The sequence below is a fragment of the Pongo pygmaeus genome, chromosome 19 (genome assembly GCF_028885625.2).
Source record: "Pongo pygmaeus isolate AG05252 chromosome 19, NHGRI_mPonPyg2-v2.0_pri, whole genome shotgun sequence".
Classification (NCBI taxonomy): domain Eukaryota; kingdom Metazoa; phylum Chordata; class Mammalia; order Primates; family Hominidae; genus Pongo; species Pongo pygmaeus.
This window is the reverse complement of record NC_072392.2, coordinates 4,316,454-4,330,165: the sequence shown is the minus strand read 5'-3', so window position 1 is coordinate 4,330,165 and position 13,712 is coordinate 4,316,454. Positions and strand designations below refer to the sequence as shown.

Sequence of the window (13,712 nt, the reverse complement as noted above, 5' to 3'; positions counted from 1 at the left end):
CTCGACTGGCCTGGGACAGGAGCTGGTGAGGCAGGCCCCTGCCTGGAAGAGCCTCCGCTTCCACCCGCGGGCACCCTTAGCACCGGATGCCAGGCGCTGCTGGGCCCCAGAGCCCCATCAGACCAAGCAGGCCCCAACCCACAGGAGGTTCGCTTCAAAGCGGGGCAGGCCAGGAGGGGCTGGGGTGGGGGTGGGACAGGCACAGCCAGCTCTGTGGGTGCCCAGGCAGCCCCTGTGCCCCCAGCTCTAGCTGCCTCGCCTCTTCGGAGTGCCAGCCTTAGTGGGCATTGTGTGCAAGCAGCCAGCACCCACAGGGCACCCCGTTGCGGGAGAGTTGGGGATGGGTGGAAAAGGGCCTGAATCTGATGAAACGAGTGGCTCCATTTCCAGCAGGAATAAACTGTGACACTTAATAAACTGGGACACGATTTCCCCGGGACCCTGACCCTGCCGGCAGCTGTCAGGGGGCTCCCTGGGGGTGGAGACAGGGGAGGGGGTCCTGCCCAGAACCAAGAGTACTTGATCCACACAGACTCACTCCTCCCTTCACCCTGGGCCTGTGCAGTGACCCTGGCGCACCCCTGCCACCGCCTGGCTCCGTGCTGAGGCTCAGAGCTGCGTCAGACCTCCCCACCACCACCCCAGCCCCTGGACTTGGGAGGACACAGAGAGACACCCCATGGGGAAGCGCATACGCCAGGAGGCTCGGGGTGAGGCAAGGCAGGCTTCCTGAAGTGCAGGAGCCAGCAGGGGCCGCAGTGCCTGGCAGCCTCATCTCCCGGGCTGTCCCATGCTGGGGCACCCAAACCTGGGCACTCTGAGAATCCACCCCCGAGTCCTTCCTCTCTGCCCCAGAGCCTGCCCTGACACCTCCCAGACATTCTCCCCTGTCCCCTTGTGACCCTGGCCAGGCTGATCCCTGGGCACGGGACCAAGTGTCACACTCACCCCTGCTAACCCCAGAGGGCCACGAATTCCTAGCCCCACTCCTGGCTCCTCCCAGGGTGCTCCCATCCCCACCCAGGGACACAAGCCCCTGCTGGCTGCTCAGACAGCCCTTTGTCCCCGGCTGGCTGGTCTAGAGCCCATTGTTGGCCCTGTGAAGACAGCCTCTGTCCGCCCGGCCCCAGCCACAGGCACGCCTGGGAGCCAGGCTGAGTAGGGAGGGCAGAGCCTATGGATGCTCAGACCCGGCGGGGGAGGAGGGCTGGCAGGCAGCACCACCTCAGTGCCAGCCTGGCACTGCCAGCCTCCCAGACACTAACCTGAGCCTCGAGACGCCCCCTCCCACTCAGTCTCCACATCTCTCTCTCTCTGCCTGCCCAACCCTGTTTTCCAGCCCTGGCCAGAGGCAGACCCCAAACTCTCTGATCCCCTCCCTGCCTCTGGGTTCACATTCCTGGCAGGACTGCCTTCCCCCCAACCCCCTACCAGCTCTCCTGCCCCTTCACCCGCCCTCCCCAGGCACCCTGTGAGGTCAAGAGGCCTGGGTCAGCAGCACAAGGTGACCTCGGCCTGCCTGGCTCACCATGAGGATGTCTGCAGTGATGGCCCAGTTAGAAAACAGCAGCGTCTCCCCGACGAAGATACAGATCTGCCCAGGAGAATGCAAAGCCACCATCAGCGGTCCCTCCATCCGCAGCAGCCGCAGCCTCTGCTCCCTACACACTGGCTGCTGGCAGGAAGCCCACAAAACCTCACACCCCTCCTGGGCCCACATCCATTCACGGGCTATCCAGAGACTTCAAGCCATGCCCCTGGCCCTGAGGCACCCAGAGGCCCTGGCCAGGCTGTGGCCAGGCTGGGGATGACCAGGGGCAGCCAGAGAACAGGAGCCTCCCCGAGGGAAGGGAACATCCAGCAAGTCAGACCGAATGTCCTGTTCCAGACCCTCCTGCAGCCCAGGCCCAGCTCCCCTCAAGCACCCTTGCCCTCCCCCCGCTGCACTCACATAGGCCCCTACGATGCTGCTCTTGGCAGCCACGAAGATGAGGCAGATGAAGATGGCAGAGCCCAGCATACCCACGGCGCACACCAGTGGGTCGGCCCGCTGGGTCTTCAGGCGGCACCAGCGCGTGGCTCCTGCACCCGTGACCACGCCCAGAAATCCCGTAAAGCAGGTGATAGCCCCAAAGATGAGGCTGTGGGGACAGAGGACAGTGGGGCATGAGTTGAGGCGGCTCAGGGCTAAGGCTGAGGGGCTCTCCTGTCCGAGGTCCCTCGCCAGCCACGGGCCCACCCCGCGGGGCCGCACCTGTCCTTGGCCCCACAGGGTGGGCTGTTGCACGTCTCCGCTGTCTTCTGCACAACTTGGGCGCGGTGCAGGTAGAGCGGAATCCACATGCCCAGGGCCCCTGTGGCGAAGGAGACAGCCGACGTGGCCAGGGAGGAGAAGACGTAGCTGCGGCTGGGGAGAGGCCAGGCAGTGACACTGAGCTCAGGGACCTCCTTCAGCTCCCATAGGCAGCCCCATGCACTGCGGGAACAGGAGGCCCCAAATGCCTCGTCTTACAGGCTCCAGGGGTGAGGGTTCAGGCTGCAGGAATAATTGATTCTGGGGCCAAAATGTCTCTCCCAGCACTGAGACAGCAGAGGTGGGGTGTCTGGCTGAGGGTGCTGGTGGGCTGCCATGCAGGGACAGGCCCTCTCATCTCAGCACCCCTCTCTCTTCCCGCCACACCCTTTCCCGCGGTACTCACTTTCGAATCAGGGCCTTCATATCTCGGAGCCATGAGGTCCGGGCCTTGAGCTGGTCCCCAAGCTGGTCGGCATGGCCCCTTTTAGTGGCTGGGACCAGAATGAGGATGAGTGTTCCTGTGATCATGCCCAGGACGGGGGACACCTGCCAGGGAGCAGGAAGTTAGGACACCAGGGCCCAGTGAGCCTCATCCCTGCTGCAGAAGGAGGGACTCAGGCAAGCCATGCCTTCTCTGGGCCATAGGTTTCTCCTCTGAGCAGGTATCTGCCCAGCCTTCCTAACTGGGCTGCTGAGAAAAGCTGGGGCTGAGGTCGGTCAGGAGACTGGAGGCTTGAGATGGCCTGTCCAGACCAGGGGCAGGACCAGGGGGGGGAGGGTGCAGGGAAGCCAGACAGACTGAAGGAAGAAGGAGGGGTGGGTGAGTGGAGCAGTGGGTGGATAGATAGAGAAGAGACGGCTAAAGAGGTTGATGGAGAGATGGACAGATAGATGGAGGGATGGACAGACGGATGAATGGATGGACAGATAGATGAGTGGATGGATGAACGGGTGGATAGACGGACGGACGGACCGATGGATGGATGGATGGATGGACGGACGGTTGGACGGTGGATGGATGGACAGACGGATGGAAAATAAGTAGATAGCCAGATGGGATGATGACTTTGAGGGAGGAGAGAATTCCTGGAGCAGGTTCCCCAAGTAGGTTCCTCAGCCGTGGGGCCCTGGGAAGGTGCTGTCTGGGTATGAAGCGTCGGACTGACAGATCAAGTGGGCTGGCATTTGGTGGGGAGCCGATGCAGGCCCCACAGAGGCTCACGAGCCCTTTTGGATCTTCCCCGTGTCCAGCCCATTTTCCAGAACAGAACCTCCAAGGCCCCAGGCTTCTCTCTGGGTGGGAGGGTGACATCCTGGCAGCCTGGATTCCATCTCACCAGCCCCGCAGAACACTCTCCCCCATGCCCCCGGGACTGGGAGCCCCTGGGTTGGGGAGTTCCTCTGCCTGCCACCTCCCTCTCGCCCCCCCATCTCCCCCCCACTAAGAAATTCCACGGAGGCCGCTTCCTTCCTGCTTTTAGGAAAAAACACTTTGTCTTAAGCTTCCGCTCCTCCGAGAGACGGGGGATCTCTGTTTCCTCCGATTGCACTGTCCTGGGGCCTTGGTAACTTGCCCCAAACCCAGTGAGACAGGAAGTGGCTCCAGATCCTGGGGCCCCCACACAGAGGTCTTGTCCCAGCCTTACCCTAGCACAGCGCCAGGGCTGGAAGCAGGAAGCACCGCCATGGACCTGGAATTTCCTGACGTGGTGGGAGAATCCTTGGTTCTCTCAACCTGGGACTCCCGGGCAGGAGATTCCAACCCTCAGCTTGTGGGCCCTGAGGGCGGCGGGGCTGTGTCTGGCTCTGACACCTCAATCTGGACTAATCTGGAAGGGCAGGGATTTCAGAGTCTAGGCAGCTGGGGGAGGAATCCTGGAGGCCTAGGTCCTAGCCTGGACTACATCTCTGGGCAACCCTGGGGCGAGGTCTGGACTGGAGGGTGTCCTCATGGGAAGGGACGTAGGGCTTACCCGCAATGCCCAGTGCCAGTCTCCGGCTGCCTGCTTCACGCTGGAGCCAGTGATGTAGCCCAGGCCACTGCAGAGAAGAGACACACGTCAGGCTGAGCAGAGACAGGGGCTGGGGACAGGGAGTGCCCACTGGTCTGCAAGGCAGGCTGCCCAGCCTCCCCACCCAGCCAGCTGGCCAGGGAGCAGGTCCAGGAGTTTCTCAAAGGCTGGCCACTCACATGTTTAGCTCTCGAGGGCACCTGCCTCGGCTAGAACCCCAGGGAGTGGGAGAACTCAGAAGTCCAAGGGAACCTTGCCCAGATCCTCACCCAGACCCTGGCATCTCCGGCTCTCACCTGCCCAGTGGGATGGCGAAGTAGAAGACGGACAGCATGAGCGTACGCGTGTTCTTGGTGAAGAGGTCGCCAATGATAGTGGGGGCGATGGTGGAGTAGCTGGCCTCACCGATGCCCACCAGCCCCCGGGACAGGACCAGCAGCCAGAAGTACTGTGGGGAGGGGTGGAGGATGCTGGGGGACCGACTACCTGCCGTCTGCCTCTCATCCCTAGTTCCCACTTTGCTCCCTCCTCCTGCAGGGCCCAGGAGCCAGGGGAGAGAAGGGTGAGGGTGCTGGTGGGCTGCACTTCCGTAAAGACCACCTCCCCCAGCCACTCCGGGCCTCAGTTTGCCCCTCTGTATAGTGGGTCTGACAGGGCCTGGCCGGCCCAGTGCTGGTATGGGACGGGACTATCCCAGCTTGAGAGTGGTATGGCCCAGGCAGGCCCCCTCTGTCCTCATAGGCACTGGGGACACAAGCCTATGTCTCCACTACTCCACCAACTGGGAGACCTCCTCCCTGGTTCTGACGCCACTTCGGGAGCCTCAAGCCACCACCCTCCACTCTGTGTGTCTCTCCCAAGCCGGGTGGCTGGGCCAACCCTGGCAGCACTGAGGGCCCAGTGTGAAGTGGGGAGTGGGGAGTTGGCAGGGAAGCCCAGGGGACCCAGAGCCCCTCTCCTGCACACACCAAAGGGCAAAGCCCGGCTGAGTGGGGAAGGGTGGGGCCCTGCCAGCTGCTGGTAGCATGATCCCTTTGATGTGGACCTGTTCCCTCCATCCCCCAGCTGCCCGGGGCCTGAGAACCCAGCCTGGTCATCTTTCCCCAGCCCCACCCTGGCCACCCATCTGGCCAGCATCGCCCATGTCCAGCCCTCCCCCGGGTCTCCCTGACTTCCCTCCATCCGCTCACCTCGCTCCTGGCTTGCTGTGCCTGCAGGTGCTGCCTGGGCTGGCCCATCTCTGACCCCTTCATGCTTGTCTCTCTTTCTCCATCTCCCTCTCCCCATCTCCCCATTTGCCCTTAGCTCCTCACCTCTGTTTCTCTTCCTGGGAATCACCTGCCTACAGCCTCGGCCTGTTTTTCTGTTGGGTCATTTTTCTCTTTTGCATTGATTTCTTTTTTTTTTCTTTTTTTCAGATGGAGTCTTCCTCTGTCACTCAGGCTGGAGTGCAGTGGCGCGATCTCACTCACTGCAACCTCTGCCCCCCGGGTTCAAGCGATTCTCCTGCCTCAGCCTCCTGAGGAGGTGGGATTATAGACACCCGACACCACACCCAGCTAATTTTTGAATTTTTATAGAGACGGGGTTTTGCCATGTTGGCCAGGCTGCTCTTGATCTGCCTGCCTCGGCCTCCCAAAGTGCTGGGATTATAGGCATGAGCTACCACATCCGGCCCCCTGTGTGCTTTTAAAGAACAAACATGAGGCTGGGCATGGGGGCTCACGCCTATAATCCCAGCACTTTAGGAAGCTGAGGCAGGAGGATTGCTTGAGGCCAGGAGTTCGAGACCAGCCTGGGTAACAGTGAGGCCTTGTCTCTAAAAAAATTTAAAAATAAGATAAAAATCAGGCCAGGCGCAGTGGCTCACGCCTGTAATCCCAGCACTTTGGGAGGCCAAGGCGGGTGGATCACAAGGCCAGGAGTTCAAGACCAGCCTGGCCAAGATAGTGAAGCCCCATCTCTACTAAAAATACAAAAATTAGCTGGGCGTGGTGGCGGGCGCCTGTGATCCTAGCTACTGGAGAGGCTGAGGCAGAGAGTTGCTTGAACCCGGGAGGTGGAGGTTGCAGTGAGCCAAGATTGCGCCACTGCACTCCAGCCTGGGTGACAGAGCAAGGCTCCATTTCAAAAAAAAAAGAAAAGATAAAAATTAGCAGGACATCATGATGCATCCTAACTACTTAGGAAACTGAGACAGGAGGATCAGTTGAGCTCAGGAAGTCAAGCCTGCAGTGAGCTGTGATCACACCACTGCATATCAGCCTAGGTGACAGAGCGAGACCCTGTCTCAAAAACACATTTAAGGCTGGGCATGGTGGGCTCACATCTGTAATCCAGCACTTTGGGAAGTCAAGGCGAGTGGATCACCTGAGGTCAGGAGTTTGAGACCAGCCTGGCCAACATGGCGAAACCCCTTCTCTACTAAAAATACAAAAATTAGCTGGGCGTGGTGGCAGGCGCCTATAATCGCAGCTACACAGGAGGCTGAGGCAGGAGAATCTCTTGAACCCGGTGGTGGGGGAGGGGGTGGCAGAGGTTGCAGTGAGCCGAGATTGTGCCACTGCACTCCAGCCTGGGCGAAAGAGCGAAACTCTGTCTCAAAATAAACAATATTTAAAAATAAAATGGACACGAAAGGAAACCTTCCACACATCTTATCCTGTAACTTGCTTTTGCTCCCTCATTCTTATCTTTTTGAAACCCATTTATGCTGGTTAATTAACATCTAGTTCATTCTTTTCCTGTTGAGTCTCACAGGGCCAGGCATGGTGGCTCACACCTATAATTCCAGCACTTTAGGAGGCTGAGGCAGGTGGATCACCTGAGGTCAGGAGTTCGAGACTAGCCTTGTCAACATGGTGAAACCCCATCTCTATTAAAAATACAAAAATTAGCTGGGTGTGGTGGCGCGTGCCTGTAATCCCAGCTACTTGGGAGGCTGAGGCAGGAGAATCGCTTGAACCTGGGAGGCGGAGGTTGCAGTGAGCCCAGATTGTGCCATTGCACTCCAGCCTGGGCGACAAGAGCGAAACTCCGTCTAAAAAAAAAAAAAAAAAACAGTCATATACACCATTAATCTGTGCACACCCAGTGATGGTCATTTAGATTGCTTCCTTTTTTTTTTGGCTATTACAGTGCTTCCTACATGCATGTGTCTACAAGCTGGAGTTTCTCTCTTGGGTATATACCCCAAGTAGAAGGCTGGGCCATGGGAGATAAACAGAGTTTTACAATATCCTGCCGTTTCGCTCTCCAAAGAGGCTCTACCAATTTACACTCCCACCAGCAGGGCTGGAGTCCCCGATTCCCCACAGCTTTGATCACACTTGGTATTGTCAGCCTTTTTAATTGTTGCCAATCTGACGGGTGTGAAATGGTATCTCATTGTTGTTCTAATTTGCATTTCCCTGATTACTAGAGAAGCTGAGCACTGTCTCTTCCTACACGTATTGGCCATTTGGGTATCTTCTCCTGAAACTGTCTGTAGCTATCCCTTGCCCGTTTTTCTACTGAGTTAGTTGTCTTTTTCTTGTTGATTTATAGTTCTAGATTTTAAGAGCTTGCTTTTTGCTTTACTTTCCCCTATCGGGACTTTATTCTGCAAGATGGTTTGAAACACAGGCCAAACTTTTCTTTCAATCCAGATGGATAGATAGTTCTTCCCAAACCACTCATTTGAGATGCAACTTTCATCCTACACTAAATCCCCACAGAAATAAGGACTCTGGCTCATTGATCTTAGTCCATCCCTCTGCTGTTTTAGTTACAATCACTGTATTTTGATAACTGAGAGGCAAATCCCCTTTCACTGCTATTTTTTCACAATGTTCTTGGCTGTTCCTGGGCATTTTCTCTGCCAAATTAACTTCAGAATCACATTGCCAAGGTCTACCAGAAACCCCTATGGGATGCAAATTGTGTTGCAATTCATTTATGGATTCATTGGAGGTGACCTGTTTCTCTCTCTGCCTTTGCTTATCTTCTGTCTCCTTCCACACACCCAGAGATGGACCCGGACCTGGCATGGTGGTCCTAGACTTACTGGTCAGTCCCAGGAGCAGCCTCAGAGGTTGGTGACCAGGGGCAAGACGAGGTCCTGAGGGGCCCTAGAGGCTTCTGGTCCAGTCTTTATTTTTGACTGTGGCCACCAGGTTCTGCTTGCCATCCTGGGCCTGGAGCTTTTCCTGACCTGACCCTCCCCCATGAAGCAAGGATGTCCTTGGCAAACCTGCTGATTCTCTCTGCTCTCCCTCCAGTGTCCCCACCATAAACCCAAATCTGACCCCGCCATTGTTCTTCAAACTTTTCCAGAGCTCAGCACTGCCACAGAAGGAAGCCCAGGCCCTCTAGCCTGGCATTCAAGGTTCTCCATGACCCAGTCCCTGCTTTCCTTCCAGTGAAAATGCAATCCTCAATCTTTCTTTTTTTCTTTTTTTGAGATGGAGTTTTGCTCTTGTCACCCAGGCTGGAGTGCAGTGGTGCGATCTCTGCTCACTGCAACCTCCGCCTTCGAGGTTCAAGCGATTCTCCTGCCTCAGCCTTCCAAGTAGCTGGGATTATAGGCATGCACCACCATGCCCGGCTAATTTTTGTATTTTTAGTACAGATGGGGTTTCTCCATGTTGGCCAGGCTGGTCTCGAACTCCTGACCTCAGGGGATCCACCCGCCTTGGCCTTCCAAAGAGCTGGGATTACAGGCGTGAGCCATCACACCTGGCCCAATCCTCAATCTTTCAACACACTCCACCATTTCTGCATCAGTGGGTTGGCTCCCTCTGCCCATGCTACCTTCACCAAAAGGCCTAATCTCACAGTCCTGCCTGCCCAGTGCAAATGCCACCTCCTCCAGGAAGCCTTCCCTGACCCCATGGATTTCAAGAGACTGTTGTCTCTTCAGTGAGGACTCTCAGCACTTTTTCTACACCTCCTGAAGGCTCTGAGCACAGGAGCTCCTGTCAAATCTTCCTACTCCGAAGGCTGGGTGCTCCCAAGGACAGGGCTATCCTGAAAGCTCCTTGAAGACAGATCATGCTCTCCCCTTTTTCCTTCATCTTTCTCTATAGCAGCCGCCATGTGATTGCCACTCTCTGCTTGAATATGCCTCGAGATGGGGGAACTCACTACCTCACAAGGCAGCAGTCTCATCTTTGGAAGGAGGAACAGAAACAATGACTGGCTGAGCGCTCGCCGTGTTCCAGGGTCTGGACCTTCACAGCTCAGCTACTTCTCAAGGGCAACCTTTGAGTTGGGAAGTATTATCCCCATTTTAAAGATGAGGAAACTGAGGCTCAGAGAGATTAAGTTCCTCCAGGTCACAAAGCTGAGTAGGAAACAAAGTTGGGATATTCAAGCCCAGGCCTGTGGGAGCTAAATGAGAAGACTCTTGTTTGTGTTGAACTGATGTTTGTTTCTCTGGGATGTCGATCCAAGAAGTTAGCTGGTCATCAGACCAAGCACAAACTGAGCAAGAACCAGAGAGGGGTAGTGACTCCCCCAGGGTCACACAGCCAGATAATGGCAGAGCCAGGACTAGGACGCAAGCCCCTCACTCCTAGGCCAGACTTGTTCTTTGCATCCATCCCAAATCAGAGGGATGCTCAGAAAGAGTCAGGAGGCCACATGGGCTGGAAGGCTGTCAGTCAGGCCAGCGTGGGGAAGGCCCCAGCCGCAGGGCTGGTTTATAAAAGTACCCGAAGACCACCTCGTCCTTCTGCACTGGGAAGACAGTGGGGTTCAAGCAAAGGAGCTGGAAGCCCCGGGCTGGATTCTTCAACAGGCCAATAAGACTAGCTACTCACCGGAGGGACCAGGACAGAGGGGTTGGGGAGAAGCCGGGCTGGGCCTCACCTGCTGGGGAATGAAGGAGCTGGAGAAGGTGACGGCCGACCAGAAGAAAATGCCGCAGCTGAGAATCACCTTCCTGTTGAAGCGGTCGCCCAGGTAGCCGAAGATGGGGGCAGCCACCATGAAGCTGCAGATGAACACTGCAGGGAGAGGAGAGCTTGAGGGGCGGCCCAGGTCCCTGCGCCTCGGCCTCCCAGCCCATTTCACACCGGCTCGAGGCCAAGAGTCTGTGGAGCAAAGGGACCAAGGAAGCAGCCCAGAGAGGAAACCTCAGCCCGACCTGCACCCCAGGAAGGTGGGAAAGGCCTTACGAGGTCAGGCAAGTCCATGACGCCATCCTCTTCCGTGTATGTCCGGTTCCCCCAGTTTGTCCAGGTTTGGGTGAGCCCTTTGGATACTTTTTAAAAGAGTCAAGATCTATTTATTGAACACTTCCTACATGGCAGACACTATGCTAGGGGCTCACCATGTCATATCTCGCATATCTTTTAAAAATTTTATTTTTATTGTTTTGAGACAGGGTCTCGCTCTGTCACCCAGGCTGCAGTGCCGTGGCACAATCTCGGCTCACTGCAACCTCCATCTCCTGGGTTCAAGCGATTCTTATGCCTCAGCCCCCTGAGTAGCTGGCATTACAGGCACGTGCCACCACACTTGGCTAATCCTTGTATTTTAGTAGAGATGGGGTTTTGCCATGTTGGCCAGGCTGGTCTTGAACTCCAGGCCTCAAGTGATCCACTCACTGTGGCCTCCCAAAGTGCTGGGATTACAGGTGTGAGCCACCGCACCCAGCCATATCTCATCACGTATCTTTGTATCTCATGTATTACGTATCTTTCCAGCCCCCTCCCACCTCACAGATGCGGAGACAGACTCAGAGGGAGAGTGACTTGCCCAAGACCCCACAGGCAGTAAATGTTCCAGTGGGGATCTGACCCCAGCTGTCTGACTGCAGAGCCTGTGGTCCTTATACTTTACCACACTGCACTCCTTGCTCTACTTGGGAAAGAAGCTCAGAGAGGGGAAGGGATCTACCCAAGGTCACACAGCAAATCAGGCAGAACTGGGCCTGGAACTCCAGATTTCGCACTTGCTAGACCACACAGCTGCCCTCGTTCCCAGCGCGCTGCAGGGCCTTTCCTAATGGCTGAAAACACTGTCATCCATCTGTCCATCCTACCGTCTTGTCATTCAACAACAACAACAATTTTTTTGTACCTACAATGCACCAGGAACCGTTTTAGGTGTTTGGGATATATCAGTCAACAAAAGAGACAAAAAACCCTACCCTATGGAGCTTTCATTCGAATGAGGAGAAATAGACAATAAAGAAATAAATCAATAACACAGCTTGTCAGATGGTGGCAAGTGCTACAGAGGGTGGGAGGGGCTGAAACAGGAGCTTGGAAGGGTGTGTGTGAGAGCAAGTGGATGCCACAATTTTATATTTTTTGAGACAGAGTCTCACTGTATCACCCAGGCTGGAGTACAATGGCACAATCTCCGCTCACTGCAACCTCCGCCTCCTGGATTCAAGTGATTCTTCTGCCTCAGCCTCACGAGTAGCTGGGATTACAGGCACGCACCGTCACGCTCTGCTGATTTTTGTATTTTTAGCAGAGATGGGGTTTCACCATGTTGGCTAGGCTGGTCTCCAACTCCTGACCTCAGGTGATCTGCCTGCCTCGGCCTCCCAAAGTGCTGGGACTACAGGCGTGAGCCACCGCGCCTGGCTGAGAGAAATTTATTGATATAATTAGCTGATGTTTTATTTGTGAGACAGCATCTTGCTCTGTTGCTCAGGCAGCTGGAGTGCAGTGGTGCGATCTCCGCTCACTGCAACCTCCGCCTCCCAGGTTCAGGCAATTCTCCTGCCTCAGCCTCTTGAGTAGCTGGGATGACAGGCGCCTGCCACCACGCCCAGATAATTTTTGTATTTTTAGTAGAGGTGGGGTTTCTCCATGTTGGCCAGCCTGGTCTCGAACTCCTGACCTCAAATGATCCACCTGCCGCAGCCTCCCAAAGTGCTGGGATTACAGGCGTGAGTCACTGCACCCGACCACCATAGTTTTAAATAGAGCGGTCAGAGAAGAGGATATTTCAGCCAGGACCTGGAGGAGGTAAGGAAACAAATCATGCAATTATTGGGGCAAAAACAGCAAGTGCCTAGGCCCTGGGGCAGGAGTTTACTTAGCATGTTGGAGGAGCAGGAAAGAGGCTGGGGTGGGGCCCCGGAGCCCACTGTGATGACTGTGACTTCCATGGGTGAGAAAGGAAAACATGAGGGCATGTTGAGCAAAGGCTGTGACCTGGCTTTGTTCTTCCAGAACAAGACGTTTAGAAGATTCCACAGGGAGGCCACTGCCAGTGATGGGAGGGGCCTTGGAGGTCCCAGGTGGGATGAAGAGGCCCAGAGCAAGGCAGGGTAGACCCTAGGTCACACAGCGAGGTGGCCCCCCATTCCTCCCCCTGGAAAGCAGTCCCACAGCTGATGGGCAGATGGCCAGACAAAGGCTGGGAGTGACAGACACGGCAGCCAGTTGGCCTCTGACCGCCAGGCTGAATGTGTGCGTGGTCCTGGCTGCTCCTCCGTGGGCCTGAGACCCTGGTGAGATGGGACCTGAGAGAAGAGAAAGAGGGAGAGAGGAAGGAGGAAAAGAGAGAGGTGAAAGAGAGGCGAGAGGGCCGGGCAGAGCTCCCCTGAACCTGGCTGGAGGAGCGACTGCCCCTCTCTTACGCCAGCAAGAACAGGCCAGTGAGCGCGCATGGGTGGTGGGTGTATGAGCAGACCACTTAATTCCAGAGGCCTTGGGTAGAATCAGCATGTGGGTGCACAAATCCAGGCATGAGACACACTCCCTGGGCTCAAATTCACCTCTGCTCCTTCCCAGCAGGTGACCTCAGTCAGGCTACAGCCTTTCTGTGTCTCACCTTCAGTGGTGTGCTGATAAATGTTTAACTGGCTCTGAAAAAGGGGTGAGGGGAGCCCCGATGTGGCGTGTTTGCTCATTTCTTTTTTTTTTTTTTTTTTGAGATGGAGTTTCACTCTGTCACCCAGGCTAGAGTGCAATGGCGCCATCTCGGCTCACTGCAACCTCTGCTTCACGGGTTCAAGTGATTCTCTTGCCTCGGTCTCCCGAGTAGCTGGGATTATAGGCGCCTGCCACCACACCCGGCTAATTTTTGTATGTTTAGTAGAGACGGGGTTTTGCCCTGTTGGCCAGGCTGGTCTCAAACACCTGATCTCAGGTGATCCTCCTGCCTCGGCCTCCCAAAGTGCTGAGATTACAGGGGTGAGCCACCGTGCCCGGCCGTGTTTGCTCATTTCTGTGGTGTAAACACTCCGCCCTGGCTGAGTTCAAGCTACTCACGTCGTGTCACTGATGGGCGTTGGAAAGGGATGTGCAGGAACATGCCATTGTCCAGTGTTTCTACTGCACAAATAGAATAGACGCCACTCACCATAGGAACACAGATAACGCTTAAACACAGCAAGATAATTAGGAAGTGAGGACTTTTGAGTAGTTATTACCTTGTTTCTAATTATTTAATTGTAA

The 13,712-nt window shown here is 55.9% G+C and overlaps 1 protein-coding gene across 3 annotated transcripts in view; it reads right to left on the bottom strand.

The window, feature by feature from the left end:
• The window catches only part of SPNS2 (SPNS lysolipid transporter 2, sphingosine-1-phosphate), a 39,473-nt gene that overhangs the window by 2,663 nt on the left and 23,098 nt on the right, over positions 1-13,712 (bottom strand). For all 3 annotated transcript variants that reach the window (XR_008495192.2, XR_008495191.2, XM_054459323.2), the window contains 7 exons: positions 10,159-10,295; positions 4,605-4,756; positions 4,270-4,336; positions 2,700-2,842; positions 2,255-2,407; positions 1,952-2,141; positions 1,529-1,594 (listed from right to left, as the gene is read on the bottom strand). Coding sequence is in view for 1 of the 3 variants with exons in the window: in XM_054459323.2 (XP_054315298.1) it covers positions 1,529-1,594; positions 1,952-2,141; positions 2,255-2,407; positions 2,700-2,842; positions 4,270-4,336; positions 4,605-4,756; positions 10,159-10,295 (908 nt within the window). In the remaining 2 variants the exon portion in view is untranslated. The remainder of the gene's footprint in view (positions 1-1,528; positions 1,595-1,951; positions 2,142-2,254; positions 2,408-2,699; positions 2,843-4,269; positions 4,337-4,604; positions 4,757-10,158; positions 10,296-13,712) is intronic.